The 16298-nt window shown below is 41.2% G+C and overlaps 2 protein-coding genes across 9 annotated transcripts in view; one reads left to right on the top strand and one right to left on the bottom strand.

Annotated features, from left to right (window-relative positions):
- ccdc177 (coiled-coil domain containing 177) overlaps window positions 1-16298 on the top strand; it is a 100848-nt gene that overhangs the window by 62264 nt on the left and 22286 nt on the right. For all 3 annotated transcript variants that reach the window (XM_025055453.1, XM_025055448.1, XM_017033715.2), the window contains exons 5-6: window positions 10972-11021; window positions 13322-13474. The gene's annotated coding sequence lies outside the window, so the exon portion shown is untranslated. The remainder of the gene's footprint in view (window positions 1-10971; window positions 11022-13321; window positions 13475-16298) is intronic.
- Window positions 1-16298, bottom strand: part of smoc1 (SPARC related modular calcium binding 1) — a 38933-nt gene that overhangs the window by 15688 nt on the left and 6947 nt on the right. For 3 of the 6 annotated variants that reach the window (XM_008314144.2, XM_017033716.2, XM_017033718.2), the window contains 8 exons: window positions 9829-9994; window positions 9626-9709; window positions 6820-6932; window positions 5822-5921; window positions 3719-3769; window positions 3199-3246; window positions 1478-1567; window positions 990-1058 (listed from right to left, as the gene is read on the bottom strand). In XM_008314144.2, coding sequence (XP_008312366.1) covers window positions 990-1058; window positions 1478-1567; window positions 3199-3246; window positions 3719-3769; window positions 5822-5921; window positions 6820-6932; window positions 9626-9709; window positions 9829-9994 — 721 coding nt within the window. The remainder of the gene's footprint in view (window positions 1-989; window positions 1059-1477; window positions 1568-3198; window positions 3247-3718; window positions 3770-5821; window positions 5922-6819; window positions 6933-9625; window positions 9710-9828; window positions 9995-16298) is intronic. The other 3 variants (XM_008314152.2, XM_017033724.2, XM_017033727.2) reach the window with 3 other exon arrangements.

Below are 16298 nucleotides of genomic sequence, written 5' to 3'. Positions count from 1 at the left end.
TGTCACAAAATGTCCTTTTTACCACATACTGTAAGACATTACAGTTATATACAGAAGCTGAGAGTTTTTCACGCTAAAATGATAAGCACTTACTGTAGGAATCGCGTGTTTATCATAGCATTCACAGCTCTGTCACTGAAGCATGCATATGTTAACGCATACATACATACAACCTCCGCTCCCACACTCACTAACGCGGTGCCAGAAACTCACTGCCTGACGTGTTGCAGCTTCGCAAGTGTCCAGAGGGTTGATAGATAAACATACTTTATTGTTCCCAGGCTGGGAAATTACAGGAGAACATGTCAAGGCACAATTCAGAGCAAGACAGAGAAGTAAAAAAAAAAAAGGAATGGAAAGAAACTGAATCCTGGTAGGACAAGGCAGTGGGGAGCAACACATTTGCAGATTGTCCTGTTAGCAGTGAAACAATGGTACAGTAAATTAAATCAGTGATTAAATCAACTGAGACTCTTTGTTTAACACCTTTGTGGGTCATATGTTATAAGGCTTCACTCCATAGTGCTGTTTTTATTTATATAAATATATATATAATTATAAGGCTGTCAACATCGACACATTCATCAAGTTAATTGATTTGTAAAATGAATCTGATTAAAACATTTCACCAATTTAAAGTCCAGGCAGAATGACACACACAGTGTATCCCATAGGTGTCTTGACATTCTTCTCTATGGATTAATAATTGGATTAGTCACAAAAACCACAAACTCCCGTTGCTAGTTGTCAGTTTTGGTCAAATTTGTCATGATTAATGGTGATTAAATACTATCAAGCGTGATCCATTTGTCCATCATTGATGGAGAATCAGCTCCATTCAGGGGTTTGCACATCCATTGTTTGTAAATTCAGAATACTAGCTCCAGCTTTGCCTCCGTGGAACACTGTCCATTTCTATTTCTTAACTCTCTCAACATGTCTAGTCAAAATGTAATGTTTGTATATTTAGGCAGGTTTTCATCTCTCACCTATCTTCCTGGAGGTGGAGCTGTTCTGCTTCACCAGCTGCTTTATCCACAGTGTTGGTGCTGTGATCTCTGCAATGATTTGAGCACGTTTTAACACATTATCATAACAATCCTTCGCCACAGTCAACTTCACTTAACCTTGATTTCAGACAAAGTCAGTGCAGCCAGTTTTCATCCACAAAACCAACAATAAATTGCATAAAATTTCCTATTGTTTAGAAAAAAATCCCAAGTTATCCTTGACGTGAAGAATTTCCATGAGATAATATGGTGTGCTCCTAAAAACTGTCATCTTAAATTTCAGTGTGAGATTTATAAAACATAGCTGTTTCTTTCAAAACGTCATCCAACAGTCTTGGATGATGATTTGGAACTTAGAATTATACAGAGGATAAATTAGATCATGTCAGAGAGCCAGGTTTGAACCTAATGGCTAAAACAAATGTAGTTGTTGGTGAAGCTAAAATAAGAAGGAGAAAGAGTCGTACCGTCGCCCTCTGGAGGGACGTGAGTCTCCATGGTGGGCGTTGGCTTGGAGCCATCATCTGGGTTGAGGGTGAGAAAGAAACGGAAGGAAACTACCATTATTGAGGTTAATACAATCTACTCTCCAGAACTGTTGAATGGTTGGGATTTGCACATTGCCCGGCCAAGACAGATAGAAGAGGAGAGAAGAAGAAGAGATAAAGGCAGAATGACACAGAAACACAGGACAACCACACACACACACACACACACACACACACACACACACGTACGGCTCAACACCTTACACTCAGCACATTGGTAACTCACACAGTAACAGTCCACAGTGACAGCTTCAGCTACGTTCTTCTACTCAGACGTCATACACACAGTTTTGTCGGTTCGCATTCATTACTGTAATTACGCACAAGTGTTTTGCATTGGCTCTTCAATTAGCACACGTGCACTCTCCTCTCCTCTTTGGTTTTGGTTTTGCTATGTCTATGAACGAACTAATAAATGGAAAGTAGGTCAGATTCATTTTCATGGTCTTTTTGTCTTATGTCCCAAGTGAAACAGTTTCCAACAATTATTTAGTAGAAACTATTCCACTATTGATCTATTATTTTTTATTCTCATTTTTGTTGGTATGAAAGTAAGTGTGACTGGTCTTTATATGTGGCTGTGCGGTGGACTGTTGAACTACCCCCCCCCCATTGATGGCTGGGAATGGCTCAAGTGCCCTCCCCCCGAGCCCCCCACACTTCAGTAGAATAAGTGGTAGATAATGGATGGACAAATTTATTTTAGTTTTAATGTTGAGTCAATAGGTGTTCTGTGACTTCAGGCTATAAAATGAATTACCTGAACCTTCAGAATACTGTAGGTCACAGATATTCAGATCCAATGTCACTCCTGCTGGTCAGTGCATTAATCTTTAACACATGATGCGGTGAATATGCGCTACCTAGAATACTCACCCACGTGCAGATTTGTCGCATCTGGAAAACCCCTTTGGAAATAATTGAATTAAGGAAACCACAAGAAAAAAGCTTTGATTGGAGTCATTCTACAATCACTAACGCAGTTCCGTAAATCAGATGAAATGTCAGTATGTTGGAACACTTGAGGTCAAACTGACCCAGAGCAGCAGACTAATAAAAGCCAGTAGTTACAGGCTGGTCTCAGAAGACTATAAAACTGTACCCAAGTAGGCTGGCGTGCCAGGGGTTGTTTTTTTTACTACCTCCTGCAGCGCCAACTAATTTTACAAAATTATCTGGTACATTCGCACATAAAAAGCTGAGACACTTAAAACGGTTTAGGGACCCCTGAGACTCATTGTCATTGTGTCAGTAGTGGGCGCTGCGTTTAATGCACTACTGGAACCTGCATTTTAGTCAAATAAATATAGAGTGCTGTACATTTAAAATCTATAGGTCATATGTCAATCTTTGGTGATTTTAGTGCTTTAGACACAGCTCAGCTTTGACTGCTGTCTCAATAGTCTGACAAGAACCCAGTCATCAAAGGTCAGATTATTACATGCTGAAAAGTTCTAGAGCACCAAATTGATTTAATGTTTTCTCTGTGATATCTACTTTATCTACACCAATCAGAAAAAAAAAATCTTCTCTAGGTTTGTTCTGAACAGATATTTCAAGATCGAAGTTAAATATAATTTCCATGCAAACAGAAACTCATTCATGCATGCACACAAAACATGCAGTAGATCTCAGCTCACCTTTTCTGCCAGTATTTGGTGGCCCTGCTGGTTTATCTGTTACTGACGCTGTAAACAAACGAACAAAAAAAAACAAAACAACAAAGAACACAACAAGCGTTTTGGACAACCAATGATTTCATTTTGAAAAACAGTTAAAGGTTTATGAGCCTCTGTTTATTAGAATAAAATGGTCTTGATACCAGACACACAGACTCAAGGCATCATTCCTGCAAATATTCCATTTCTCTGATGACACCTCACCTACAGGTTAGGTTCTAGGTTTGATGAGAACATTCTGTTAGTGCTAAAGAACCACACATGGAATCGGTTTTCATCTGCATAGGGCTAACTGTTTTAAATCTGTGGGGATTTTGCCAAATGTTGACAAAGAATATTTAAAGACTATGTTTGCCTTTTTGGTGCATGCAGTAGTTCATGACATGCATGGATGCAAAGAGGTGAGAAACAAAGTTAGACAGTGCAGCCTGTTACAACAGAGGAAATATTTAATACAGGCAACTAGAAAGAAATTTACTACCTGACAATCCACTTGTCGCAGCATGAGTTCCCATAAATTCATGGAAGTTTCCTGCAAATGTATGTGAGATGATTGATTTGGGTCATAGTGTACAGGGGCATGTCAGGAGCACGTCAGTAAAAAGGTGGGGTTGGTGTGTGTTCGGAGGTAGCGGCTGCAGGTCGGGGGTATCGTGCCCAGATTCTGGTTCCACGTGTCATACATACCTTTGCAAGAAACAATGAAGATATCGGATCTTATGCAGGACAGACGGGAGCAAAACGCCGTTCCGCAAATTCCAGATCACATATTTAAGCAGTATTCTGACTAATGCATCGCTGGTGTTGACGTTTCTGTCAACCAGTAGAACCTCTCTGTGGCTTTGTTGGCACCACAATCAGCTGTCAATCACCAGAATTGGTTCAGACCATTGGAAAGAATCTTATTTTGCTATAGTTGCATGACCAAAACAAATCAACCCAACTACCCTTCAGTCATTAAAACACTGCGCACTTTGTCTGACAAGCAACACAAACAGTCACAAAAGATTTCAACAACATGACGTGTGTTAAAAATATTGTTGTGTCACTTTCCTGGCCGTCGACTCACTCTGAAGGTCTGAAGGAAATAACGACTGTACTGTTTTACCTGTGCAGTCTTACACCACTGAGCATATTTTTCAGAGCAGAGGTGCAACCTTTCTCAACAAAGATTTTTGAGTTCCACAGTCTTACAATGGAACATGTGTAGCTGCAGTAGGTGTACGGACAAGCGGCACATTGGCAAAGACACGCCTGTCTGCAACAGTACACGCTAACAGACTGGTTTCAGCAGGTTTTTATGTGAGGGATCACAGACTACAGGATTGTCAAACCAACTCAGGCCGACTGAACACAAGTAATACTCGTGCAAACTCTTGTGAGATCTGCACTGTAGCCAACATTACATAGACACTGATACTGCTCCCACTGCTGCATCAGTTTCTCCTTCATTTCTTTGGTCCAGGTTTGGTTTTCTCCCACTTTCTCTGTCCACAATCATTGTTTTATTATTATCACTGCTTTCTGACAATGTTCTCCCACTTTGTTTTTCACTGGTTTGCATCTTTTATAGATTTGGTTGAAAAACTCGTTGTGTTTCCTCGGCTTTAAGCTGAAGGATAATTTCTCTACCTGCTGAGACATAATTGCACCTCCTGTAGTTACCTAGTATAGTTAACAAGCTTGACAACCAGCCTGACTCCCACCTAGTCAAAGATCGTTCAAAACTTCAAAACCTTCAAAATGACTTAAAGTATTACACAGCAGTTAGTCTTCAGTTCCTAACTAGGAATTCATTTTGTGGTTTCCTCTTGTGACACACGTATCCTTCAAGAACTCTGCTGACGGTGCGGCAGCTGCTAGTTGTAGCCATACTAGTGATTAGTGTAACAAGTGCAGCAAAAAGTGTAAGTGTAAGAGTGAGGCCAAAGGAAAGATAAATATAGTAAAGTAGGACAGAGAGAGTGAAAGAGAGGAGGAAGCCTCTGGCCATCTGCTCAGCAGCCTCAGAAGGGCATGCGACCGTTCTCACCACACTCCCCGCACAAAATGTGCACCATATGTTGCAGTGACTGTGCAATCTAATTCTGGCAAACAATCCTGGTGTATTAACTTCAGAGGGAAAATGATGGTGATTACCATAAAGTGTTCCCATCCAAGATGAGTGTACAGAGGCACCAGTCTGCTGAGAGCACTTAGACCAGCAGAGGGAGGGACGGGAGGGCAGGTGGAATAAGAGGCCCCTGGATGTATGGCAATTAACCGTCTTGTTGACCTTGCACCTGCTGTATTATTCAACATGTGTCCATACTGAAGCAGGGCAGAGCGTCTCTGCACCGTTACCCTTTCATTATCACAGTCGGGGTTCTTTAGAAGTCATTTATTTTATTTGATACTTTGCTCAGCTGAAGTCCTGGGACAGACTAAACCATTTACTCTTAATCCGGTTGTTGATAGGAAACTGAAGCATTAAAGTACTTCCAGTTGTTTTAATAAACTCTGGCTCTGTTTAAAGATTGTGCTGCTTCTCAATTCAAATATCTGAGCTCTGAACTCCAAACTTTCTGTTTTGCTCTTTGAGTACCTGAACACACTGGGGTCCTGTTTTGCACAGAGGAACCACTCACTGGCTTGCCGTCACTGGTGACACACCAGCAGTATCCCGTCAGAGTGTGACACTGGACCTGCAGAGTCAGAAACAGTCACAAAAAGCGTCAGAGGTGTGGACGTCTGTAGAGTAAGGGCTGAAACAGGTTGAAGTGGACACGTTGTTCTGCTTTAGTGTATCTAATATGGTTCCTTGACGTCTAAATGAAATGTTTGTGGCAAATGATTGAGGCCAGCTTTATTCTTCCAGTTTCACAGCCCTGGTTTCTGGGACTTTACCTTTAAATGCTAATGAACCACTGCAGGTTCCACCTGAGTGCTGTGTCCAACCATATACTGGATCTGTTTGTTAAGTATGTCACTTATGGCTGCACAATTGTGGCCAAAAATGATAATCGCAATTATTCAACTCAAGTTAGGTAAAACATACTTTTACACTATGTGAACAAGGCTTTCAATACAAGATACAACTTTAAATAAAAATAGATAATAAAATTAGGGGAACAGTAGCTTTCCCAGTTTTTCCTCGCTGACTATTGGTTAAGAAGGTACTTGCCAAATTCATGCTTATGATTAAAATCTGATTAATTGTTCAGCTCTATTCTACATTACTTTGAAATAGTAACATTGAAGTACAGCTTATGTGATGTACGTGACAATCCTTCAGTTGTGAGTTGAGCAAACGTCAGATTCTTGCACAGTTATATTATTGGAACAGCTTATCCTGAGGTACAATTTTAGATTTTGACAGATAATAAAACCCTCCACTGAGTTTTTGAACTGGGACTTTATGAGTAGGAGACACTCCAGGGATGCTAATATGTGTAGCCGAAACCCTGACAGAGTAAATTTGGTATAATGTGTCCCCTTAAAGTCAGTGAAGTTGTGATTAGTGACTGGAGATGAGTCCACAGAGACAGACAGAATGTGGAAAAACACAAAGAAAAATGAATGTGTAGTGTTACACAGACAGACCTGGGCAAAAGTCCCATCCTCATTGCATTCTGGGACAAACATGGACTCGTGAGGTCTCTTGGCTTGTTCCAGAGCCTGGTTCCTCTCAGCACGACACTTGGACTGACCAACATCTGTAATATATTGACAGGACAGTCTGTTCTCACAACACTGCATATAATTCCAGCACTCCTGTTGTGTTTTTTTTTTTTCTTCCTACTTAGAACGCCTGTTCTTTGTCAACACCACCTCTGTTCACACCTGGGAGCTGACCAGTACATCGACAATTTACTACTATTGGCCTCTACACCCTGTCTGACGTTCAGATATCTTCAGGGCACGTTTTAAGAGTCGCACTGAGAGGCAGGAGTATTTATTCTTTTTTTTGTTTTTGTTTTACTTTTTCCATTGAGTTTTGTCTTGCAATTATTTAACCACAACTTTGCTGCGTTTTTTCTTTCCACATGACCCTGAGTCACGATGATCATTTGTATTAATGTGAAGACCTGGGTCTGATATTTGACCACTGGATTCACCTCATCTTTATATTTTTAAAAAATGTGTTTTGTTACCACTAAGAACTACCCTCCTTGTCTAATGACACTAACACAGTCCTATTGGCTGATGACAATGGCCCAAGTCTTCACAAATATTTTGTTTTTATTACCACTTGTTTTACCCAAATCCTTTCTTTTGGAAACCAAGTATAGGTTTAATGAAAGAAAAGAACTTTTAACAAGACTTTGGCAAAGCATTACACTGAGTGATGTTTCTTGATCTTTGAATAGCCCTAACCCTAACCTCAGCTTCAAACCTGGATTGAATAATGACCTCTGCAGATACACCAAGAACAGAGAGAGCTAACAAAAAAGCTAAAACGACACGTTCCTCAGAAAATTGTTCTTCCACTAACCACTACTGATGCCAGAGCTGTGCTGTGAGCAATGCTTTGTTAGGTCTGAACAGAATTGTGTATGGTATTTTTGAAATGTCAGTGGAAAACTGTGCTGGTGTTTCTTCAGCTCTGATGAGCCAAAGCTGCTCTCAGGAGACGAACGAACCAAGTGACTGAGAAGGTCAAAAAATGAAGTGGGCTCCACAGTAACCAACATCTGGCTCAGACTCCCAGCAGCCACTGCAGTATTTATTACAGCCACAGCTCTTATGGAGCTGAGCGTCACGTTCGACTGTACATGTGTACACATTCACACCAGGAGGCTGACCAGAAAACCACAGTCCTTCACATTTGGCAAACTGGCTCCATGGATAAATAAAAGGTTAAAATAAAATAATCAGTGGACCTGAGGGGAGGCAGACATGTCGTCTCCTTCAGAGTAAAAGACGGAGTCAGCAAGATTTTGATTGTGATGTTAATAATGTGGGAAACAGACAGAGTAAGCATGTTTCTATTTTGTATTCAATTCAGTTTACCTGAAAATGTAAAAACAAATTTAAAAAAGCACAATGATTAAAAGCATCAACTTTAAAAAAGCACAATGATTAAAAGCATTGTGGTTAATTAGTTTAATTTTCACTTGCAACTGACAGTAGATGTGAATGCGAGTGTAAAAGGTTTTAAAAGACAATTAAAAAATGTTTTTTCACACACACTTCCCTGTCCTTTGCCCTACAGGTTCACCAGCCGGCAGTACAGTGTACTGACTGATATGTTGTTGCGTCAGGATCTGCCAATCATTTTAAAGTGCTGGATGGACGACTGACTTGCACAACATGTTCTCTTACATGTATTTTGTCCTGTATCTGCCGACCTAATTCTCTTTGCTCACTGTTCTCTCGACAGATTACAGTGTCATCAGCAAACATGATGGTGCATGGATCCTCCAATTGCACTGTTTGGCTGTTTTGATACATTTCCTGCACCACCCTCACATACTTCTCTGCCACTACTGACATTTCTATGCAGTGCAGGAGTCACTCCGTCTTTATAGCCAAAACCATATCTGTCATACTCACAGTAAACCAAAATGCGTCTCACTGATGTAAACATTTTGCCTTCGGTTTCTTCAGTACTTCACAGTAAGGTCTTGGTGAGGCTGGTCAAACTTGTCCATCTGTTAATACACCCTGTATGTTGTTAAAGATGAAGAGGATTCCTGTCTTTTTTCTCTTCTTTCACATTAATCAACTACTTAAAGTGAATCTTTTTTGTCCATCTTACTGCAAGGGAAAAACTGAACGACATGTCTGCTTGTTGGAAAACGTTTTGATTTTCTTGCAATGATGTCTAAATATTGGGTTTAATTCTAAAACAGGATACAGGAAGGAGAATCACACCAGCCTCTGACATTTTTATCAAAGCAGTTGTTAATTAGGTTACTCGATAAGTGCTTGTGGGGTTTGGTCACAACAAGACAGGTTCTGCGGAAACTGAATTAGATTCATCTGTCTTTTTCTCAGACAACCACGATGCCATAAAACAAAACCACGTGTAGCCATACACAAGGAACGAATCTGGTCAGGATTGTACTAATGAACAAAACAGGGCTGATAAAAGCAGGGGGAAAATCTCGAGTGCCAACCTTGACTCTGAACCTATCAATCTCTGTTCCTGTTGAGTGACCGGCATCTCTGGACTGAAGAAGTCTGTGATCCTGGTCTGTAAAAGCTTACATGCCTGCAGTCAGGCGGAAAATGAAAGACATCTTCTTGTTCAGTTCCACTTGTCCACAAGCATTCTGAAATGTTTTCATCTTCAAACTAAAGCATCACAAACAAATACATTTTTGTGTACTTTTCACCACAAATACTGTGTGTAGCGCCACAAAGAAAACACAAGTCAGAGTAGTCAGAATAGGACATCAGTTACCTTTCACCTCCTGGTCTCTTCCCTCAGCAGGTGATGTTGGTGCTGGGGCCACAGCAAACTGGTCAATTTTTACCCAGTTTTTTCCTAAGCAGAACAACAAGAATAAACATTCTGTTCATCTCACAGAATGCCGGTTCACTGCATCCTCACCAATTTCTTATTGCATCACAGAGGTTGGTGTTTTAGCCCAGTCCTGTTCTTACCTCGACATCGGCCGCGGTGTTCCAGTGTGAGTGCTTTATCTTTGCAACGCGCCCTCTGCAGCTCACAGCTGGTCTCGTAGCTCCGTCCGTCTGAGCCGCACACAGGTTTGCCCTGCGTCCGTGAGCAGATGACCCCACAGTGAGTGTCCCTGTCACCGATTAACCACTGCAACGAGAATCAAAGGTGTTGACCTCAAACTTTAGGTTTCACATCACATCTTCTTGACTCTGCTCCTGCTTTCTGTCGGCAGAAAGCAGGAGCAGTCCAGGGTCTTGGGACATTTAAAAATCTCAGTTTGGACCAGCCCAACACAAGTTTGTTATTTTGCCATGTAGCCACAGTGGCAATAAATGACCCACAGTGGCAGGATCTTTTGCTCCTGGAGTTTGTTATTCTATTACAGGCTCTGGTCAGTATCTCTGTCTGCCCATCAGAATAACTGGAAGTGACAAAAAACTGTAAAACTTAATCCAAATCCTAATTGCAGTGATGAAAATGAGTCACAGGTCAGACTATGATCCAATTACAGTCTTCTTTTTCATGTTGCTGCCACCTAACAGTGTCTGACAGCTATGGCAGTCAAGAACATTTATGACTTAATCCAGTCATTTAATCTACAGTAAAACTACACCCAGGAAATCCCTCTGTAAAGATATTACCAGCTGCTAGTTTTATATTTCATGGGGCCAAAGAAAATTTTCTCGTTTCAACACTAATTTTCTTCATGTGACGAGTGAGAGCTGCCTACTCTGGCTTTCAAAATACTTTTACAGATGAAATTGAGGTTGGCTAAAGTAAAAATCACCAAGGTATTCAGTTTTTGCAGCGACTAAATTTCCTCTTATGTTAACATAGTTATCTAAATATGTTTTACATAAATAAAAACAAACTGGAGATAAGTTGTCCAGAAGTCTCTAAAACTATGCTCAAATATCACTAGGTCAAATTCAGTGATGCCCAAAGTGGGGGGCATTCAACTTTTGCCAGGGGGCTGAGAGAAATATATTGGAGAGTTAAAGCAATGTGTGGGTGGCTCCACAGTACCTCCATCTAGAAAGTTGTGATCCTCATGGTTCATGGTGAAAACTTGTACCCAATGATTCTTCTGTATGTACTTCATTTTTCTTTTCTTTTTTCCCCAGATACTGTCATTTCACTGTTACCCAACCAGGACAAAGGAGTTCCAGCCGAGGTAGGGGTTTTCTCTGAATTCACACAACTTCTTTATCCTTTATATACATATGTCCTCTAAATCACCCTCATCATCTGTATGATGAACATTATTAGTAAGTGTCCTGACTGCAGGGTCACATATTTGTCTTTGTCTCCTGTAAACAGATGTAAATTCTTTAAAAAAGACTGCTGGCTGCTTTGAAATGTTGATACTTCCCTTAAATTAATAAAAAAAAACAACATCCAGCAACATCTGCCTTGGCTTGTACGATGTGGTAAGAGGAAATTTAAACAAAAGTGGAAAAAAAAATTTGGGACACGAGTCAGACACGCTTCGCTTCAGCAGCACGTCCAGAGCGAGGCAGACGGTTTGAAGTGATTTTAACCTTGGCATCGAGCACCTTCTGTCAGACGGCCCATCATGATTTAGTGGAACCAAAAGTTGCTCTCCTGGCCGCGGTGTCGGATAAAAGTCGTAATTTATTGGTCAGAAACAATTACAATACATCTCTACTGTAGAGGTATAACTGTTTATTCCATCACACAGACTGTGCTGCCAGTTTAAACACAGGTATGATCAAATAAAGCCCCAGTTACTCTTTTCTTCCACCATAAGTGGATTAAAAAAAGGTAGACTCCACTGAGCCACGAGGCCAAGAATGAAAAGCGGTTGTTTATGTGATGAACTGTTAAATTGCTTTAAACAAAAGAAAATATTCCAAAGAAAGCCATAAAAGTGAGTTATAGTGGGCTGTCCAGCGCCTCCTCCAGGTGAAGAGCCACAGAGTCTGTCCGTTGCCCACAGACCCATCACTGACTCACAGACCTAATGGATGCTGCTCTCCTGCATCCGCTGATGTAATCCAGCTTTAAATCACAGATTTTTGGGACGGCATTGTCTGGTAAATGGAAATAAACGCTCCGTAGCGAGGCTCCCACATGTGGTCATTACTCAGTCGCTGCAGTGACCCACCCACAGACTCCTCTCCTATAAAGGTGAAACCTGAGACTCTGGAAACAACAGCAGATATTTTCTACTTGAATTGAAACAACCTTTTAGATAAACAGTTTTACTGTAAAAATGTCTGACTTTTATACATTTATTGTATACCCGCAAAAAGAACACCAGTTTGCTGGTTCAATTCCCGTTCTTTTTGTTGTTTTGGAACCTTCAGGAATCTCTTCCTTTGTTATAATTTCACAACTGGATCGGATTTCGAGTGTGATCTAAAACTCCCAGTTATTCTTTTTATGAAAATTAAAAAACAAATCATTGTCAAGTGGATGATAGTTAACAAAGAAAATTGTCATAGACAACAGCATCTTGACTCTGTGATTGACAGCTGAAACTGTCCAATAGAGGCCTAGGTGCATGTGACAGCTGCTCAGATCAGCGTAGGTCGTTCTAACCTGGTTTCTCTTACACGTCAAAGTCTTCTTATTTTTTATACGATCTAAGATTTATACAAATGTCACTCTGAAACCATCGGAGCCCATTGGACTCTCTGTCTGATGGTACCAGTTGTCAGAGTTGACCCAGGGAGTTGGACAAACTAATCTGAAGGTAAAGAATTTCCAAACAAAGACTCAGTTACTGTCTGACCCCAGTCTGTCTGACAGTTATCGTCAGCCGCAGCTTCAGCCCGGATGACGGACCTGGCATCATCTCCTGAGGGGAAACAGCCGCTGCTCCAGTTAAGACGATAATGGCCTGTGCTCAGACCCACCTGACATTTTATGATCAAAATAAAGCAATAACATCCAAATTAAACAGACTATCATGTGGCAGGAGCCATTACTGGACCTACTGAGGAACACAGTGCTCAGACCTGTGGGGATACATTTGATCATTAAGAATTTTGACATCGCAGTGTTACTAGCAACACATAAAATTTTAGAGTTGAACACATCATGGAGTATTGAATACAACCCCGCAGGGAATCATCTCACCCTAACAACTGCACATTGAAAGTACTGCATGTATTTTTAATAAACAAAGAGGCAGTTAATGTGATGTGAGGACATTGAGTCCTCTTCTGCCCCAAGACCCACCTCACAAGAAGTCAAAGATGAGCCGGGGGAGAGAAGGGGCGTTACACAATGGTTTGGTTCTGATATCTTCACAGGAAAACAATGAGCTCTACAGTATAATTCTCACATTTAACAAGCCAGATTCCTCCAAAACACACACACACACACACACACCTAGCCTCAAGCAAACAACCCTCACTTCTCTCTTCACTGCCCATAAAATAAGTGAAATGTAACCTCTGTTGTGCAACCATTACTGCATTAGCTTTTTTTTACTGTCATTGGCAGAGAATCTGCTGCAGTCCAGGCCACAGTGGTGGGACCGAAACAAAACTGAGTGAAGGCAGCAGAGAGGACGTCTTCCAGTCAGAGGTCAACATCGTTTGGAAGCCTAGGTGACGTCCGACTAGGACAGTGTGTCCCCTGGACATGACATACATGGTAACCACATCCAACTCTTCACTAGATACTGTATATCTGTCCAACCAGATATGTTGAGGTCACACTGCATCACAGATTGAGCTGAAGATTCCCACTATTGGCAAATTCACTGTGATCAAAACACTGTTTAGATGTTCCACCTTTTAGTCAACGTGACATAGCTGTGATTGGCTCCCATCCTTATTTCTTCCTCCAGATTACGACTACGTCAGCAGTGATCAGCCTTCATCTCTCCCCGATAATTTTGTCGTAGTACAAATACATATAAATACAACCATTGTCCTTTAGCGCTGCGTAACTTCCTATTTTGTTGACTTTTTGTTATCTTAGAAAATACTTTTATTGATTAAAGTGGACAAAATGAACAACACCAGTTACCTTCTGCCAACTTACAGTGGAAAAGCAGTGTTAAATCAAAATTTCAGATCTGCAGGAATGTGGACGTCTGGAAGTGTTTATTTATATAGTAGTTTTTATTTACAACCACTTCTCAAGATGACAGGGGAAATAAACTTTCTGAGAAGGAACAACTGCAGAAAATACAAAAACATTTAAATCAAACATTTGATCTGGGTTTATATGTGCAGGGTTTCATTATATTGGAGACACTTTGACTTAAAACACCAACAATACAGTACGGATGCCTGGTCCTAGTCTGAACCAGGCTATTATTAGTTCTCCCTACATTTGATATGATTTATGTCCCAAATACAACATGGACACAGGGACTAGAATAATAGGTGGACCGCAAGGTCGACAGGAGTAAGAGCTGCTATTTGGGTAAATGCAACACGAGCACTGAATTTATTTGCACTGTAACCAACTGTGTCGAGAGTTCATGTTCAAACTGCAATATTGAGGTTTGTCGGATGCTGACTCAGCTGGGTTTTTTTCTCTTTGGTTAAATGTGTTTTATCATTTTTATGCTAACGTACGTGTGACTCATGTTGTCTGAGTCGTCTTATTTAACACACAGTCTGTCTCAGATTCCGACATCACGACAGTTGGTACTAGGTACCGATCATGTTTTCAGTCACATCTGCCTCAGTCTAGTGCTTCGATTGTATTAATATTCATGTTGCATGCAAATTAATGGAAAGCAGTTGAAAGTTTGAAACCAAAGCAACAATAGACTTTATAGAAGACAGCGGTGGGAATTCTTTATGGAGCTCAAGCTTTGATATTCCTGTGCTGGATTTGGTTTGAGTGGAAACAACACAGAAGGAATTTTGTACAAAACTTCACAAATATTTGGACGTTGAATGTTACATTATAGTATTGTGTTCTAAAACAACAGTGAGGGAGAGAAATGGAACTGTTTGCTTTGCCAGGAAAACCAACAGTCCTACAGTGGAAGTGCTGCTCTGACATCTCCTGGTCTCACGTCTTCTGCACTTCTGCTTCTTGTTTGATGTCCGCCAAACTGAATGTGACTCTGCACATTTGGTAGTAATTGTCGATTCATCAGTCAAACATGACTGGATGTGGTCAATCACAGGCAGAGGCCACACCCAGTAGACCGCAAGAGGCCTTACTTCACAGCAGGACAATTATAGAACCAAAAGACCACCCTGGTACTTTTATGAAACCAGGGGGTGTGTCGGGGGCTGCCTCTGGTTCCTCGTACTACCTATAGTTCCTGACGTTGATGACGGCATTGGTTTCCATGGTGTAGTGTTTATCATGTTCGCCTAACACGTAAAAGGTCCCCAGATCAAAACTGTCCAGAGACATGTTCGGTGGCAGTGGTGGCTTGGTGGTTAAGGAAGTGGACTTTGGTCTGGACGGTTTCAGGTTCGAGTCCACCTAAGGTGCTCTGAGCATGGCACCGTCCCCACACACTGTTGGAGCTGCTCACTGTGGTGATGGGTAAAATACAGAGGTCAGAGTTTGTGGTGTGCTGTGTCACGATGAGAAATAATTCACTCTCATGTTGTCTCTATCTCCTGGTGTCGTCACTAGTGGCAGATTCTGTCTGCAGCCTCTGGTTCTGTCCCATTTTCTTCTGGAATTGTCTTTTGTTTGTGGTATTATTACTAGTTCCTGGTGTTATTCCTGGCACTGCTCTTAGTTATTAGTACTCTCAATAGTTCGTGGGGCTGCTCCTAATTCCTGGTGTGATCCTCAGTTACTGGTGTTACAGAACTGATACCTGGTATTACGGAACTTCCGGGAACTTTTGGGTTTTGTCTGTAGGCCCTGGTACTACTCCTACTTCTTTGTACTGCCCCTAGTTCCTGCTCCTACAGACAGTAGTTTGTACTCTTCATAGTTCCTGGTTCTGTTCTTGCACATCTCAGCAATTTCTTTTGTTCTGAGAGGTTTGCGTTAGAGAGGTCCATCCAGGTTGGACTGGTTCCTGTCCGTCCGCCTCTGGTCTATTCTTCAACCTCAAACTAGAGCTAATGTTCAGCTCAGTTTATCTCTTCAGTTAAATCTCTGTGATTAATATTTGAGGAGGTGAAACATTAGAACCCACTGCTGTACTCTTTCTGAAAAACGTTTCATGATGTTAGTAAGTTCATCCCTGTGAGCGGTAGGATCTCGGCAACAGCTAACAATGACTCACATAATGTGTCTTTTGTGTTTCTCCTTTCTTTCAGTAATGTGGTCAGCAGTGGACTGTTAGTGCAATAGTTTATGAGCTGCAGAGACAGATAAGGTTTCAGAGCCACAGTCAGGTCTTCCAGTAATTTACATGTTCTTGAGGCTGATGTTGCAATTTGGAAACGACTGCTGCTGCTTGTACTGCAACAACTCAGAGTGATAGTCTCCTGGTCTGCTGTCATTACTCTCCTTCTAACACTGAGTGAGCTTTAATTCC

Source organism: Cynoglossus semilaevis, chromosome 1, assembly GCF_000523025.1.
Source record: "Cynoglossus semilaevis isolate Cse_v1.0 chromosome 1, Cse_v1.0, whole genome shotgun sequence".
Taxonomy (NCBI): domain Eukaryota; kingdom Metazoa; phylum Chordata; class Actinopteri; order Pleuronectiformes; family Cynoglossidae; genus Cynoglossus; species Cynoglossus semilaevis.
Note: the sequence above shows the minus strand (reverse complement) of the source record. Positions and strands in the feature narration are given on the sequence as shown.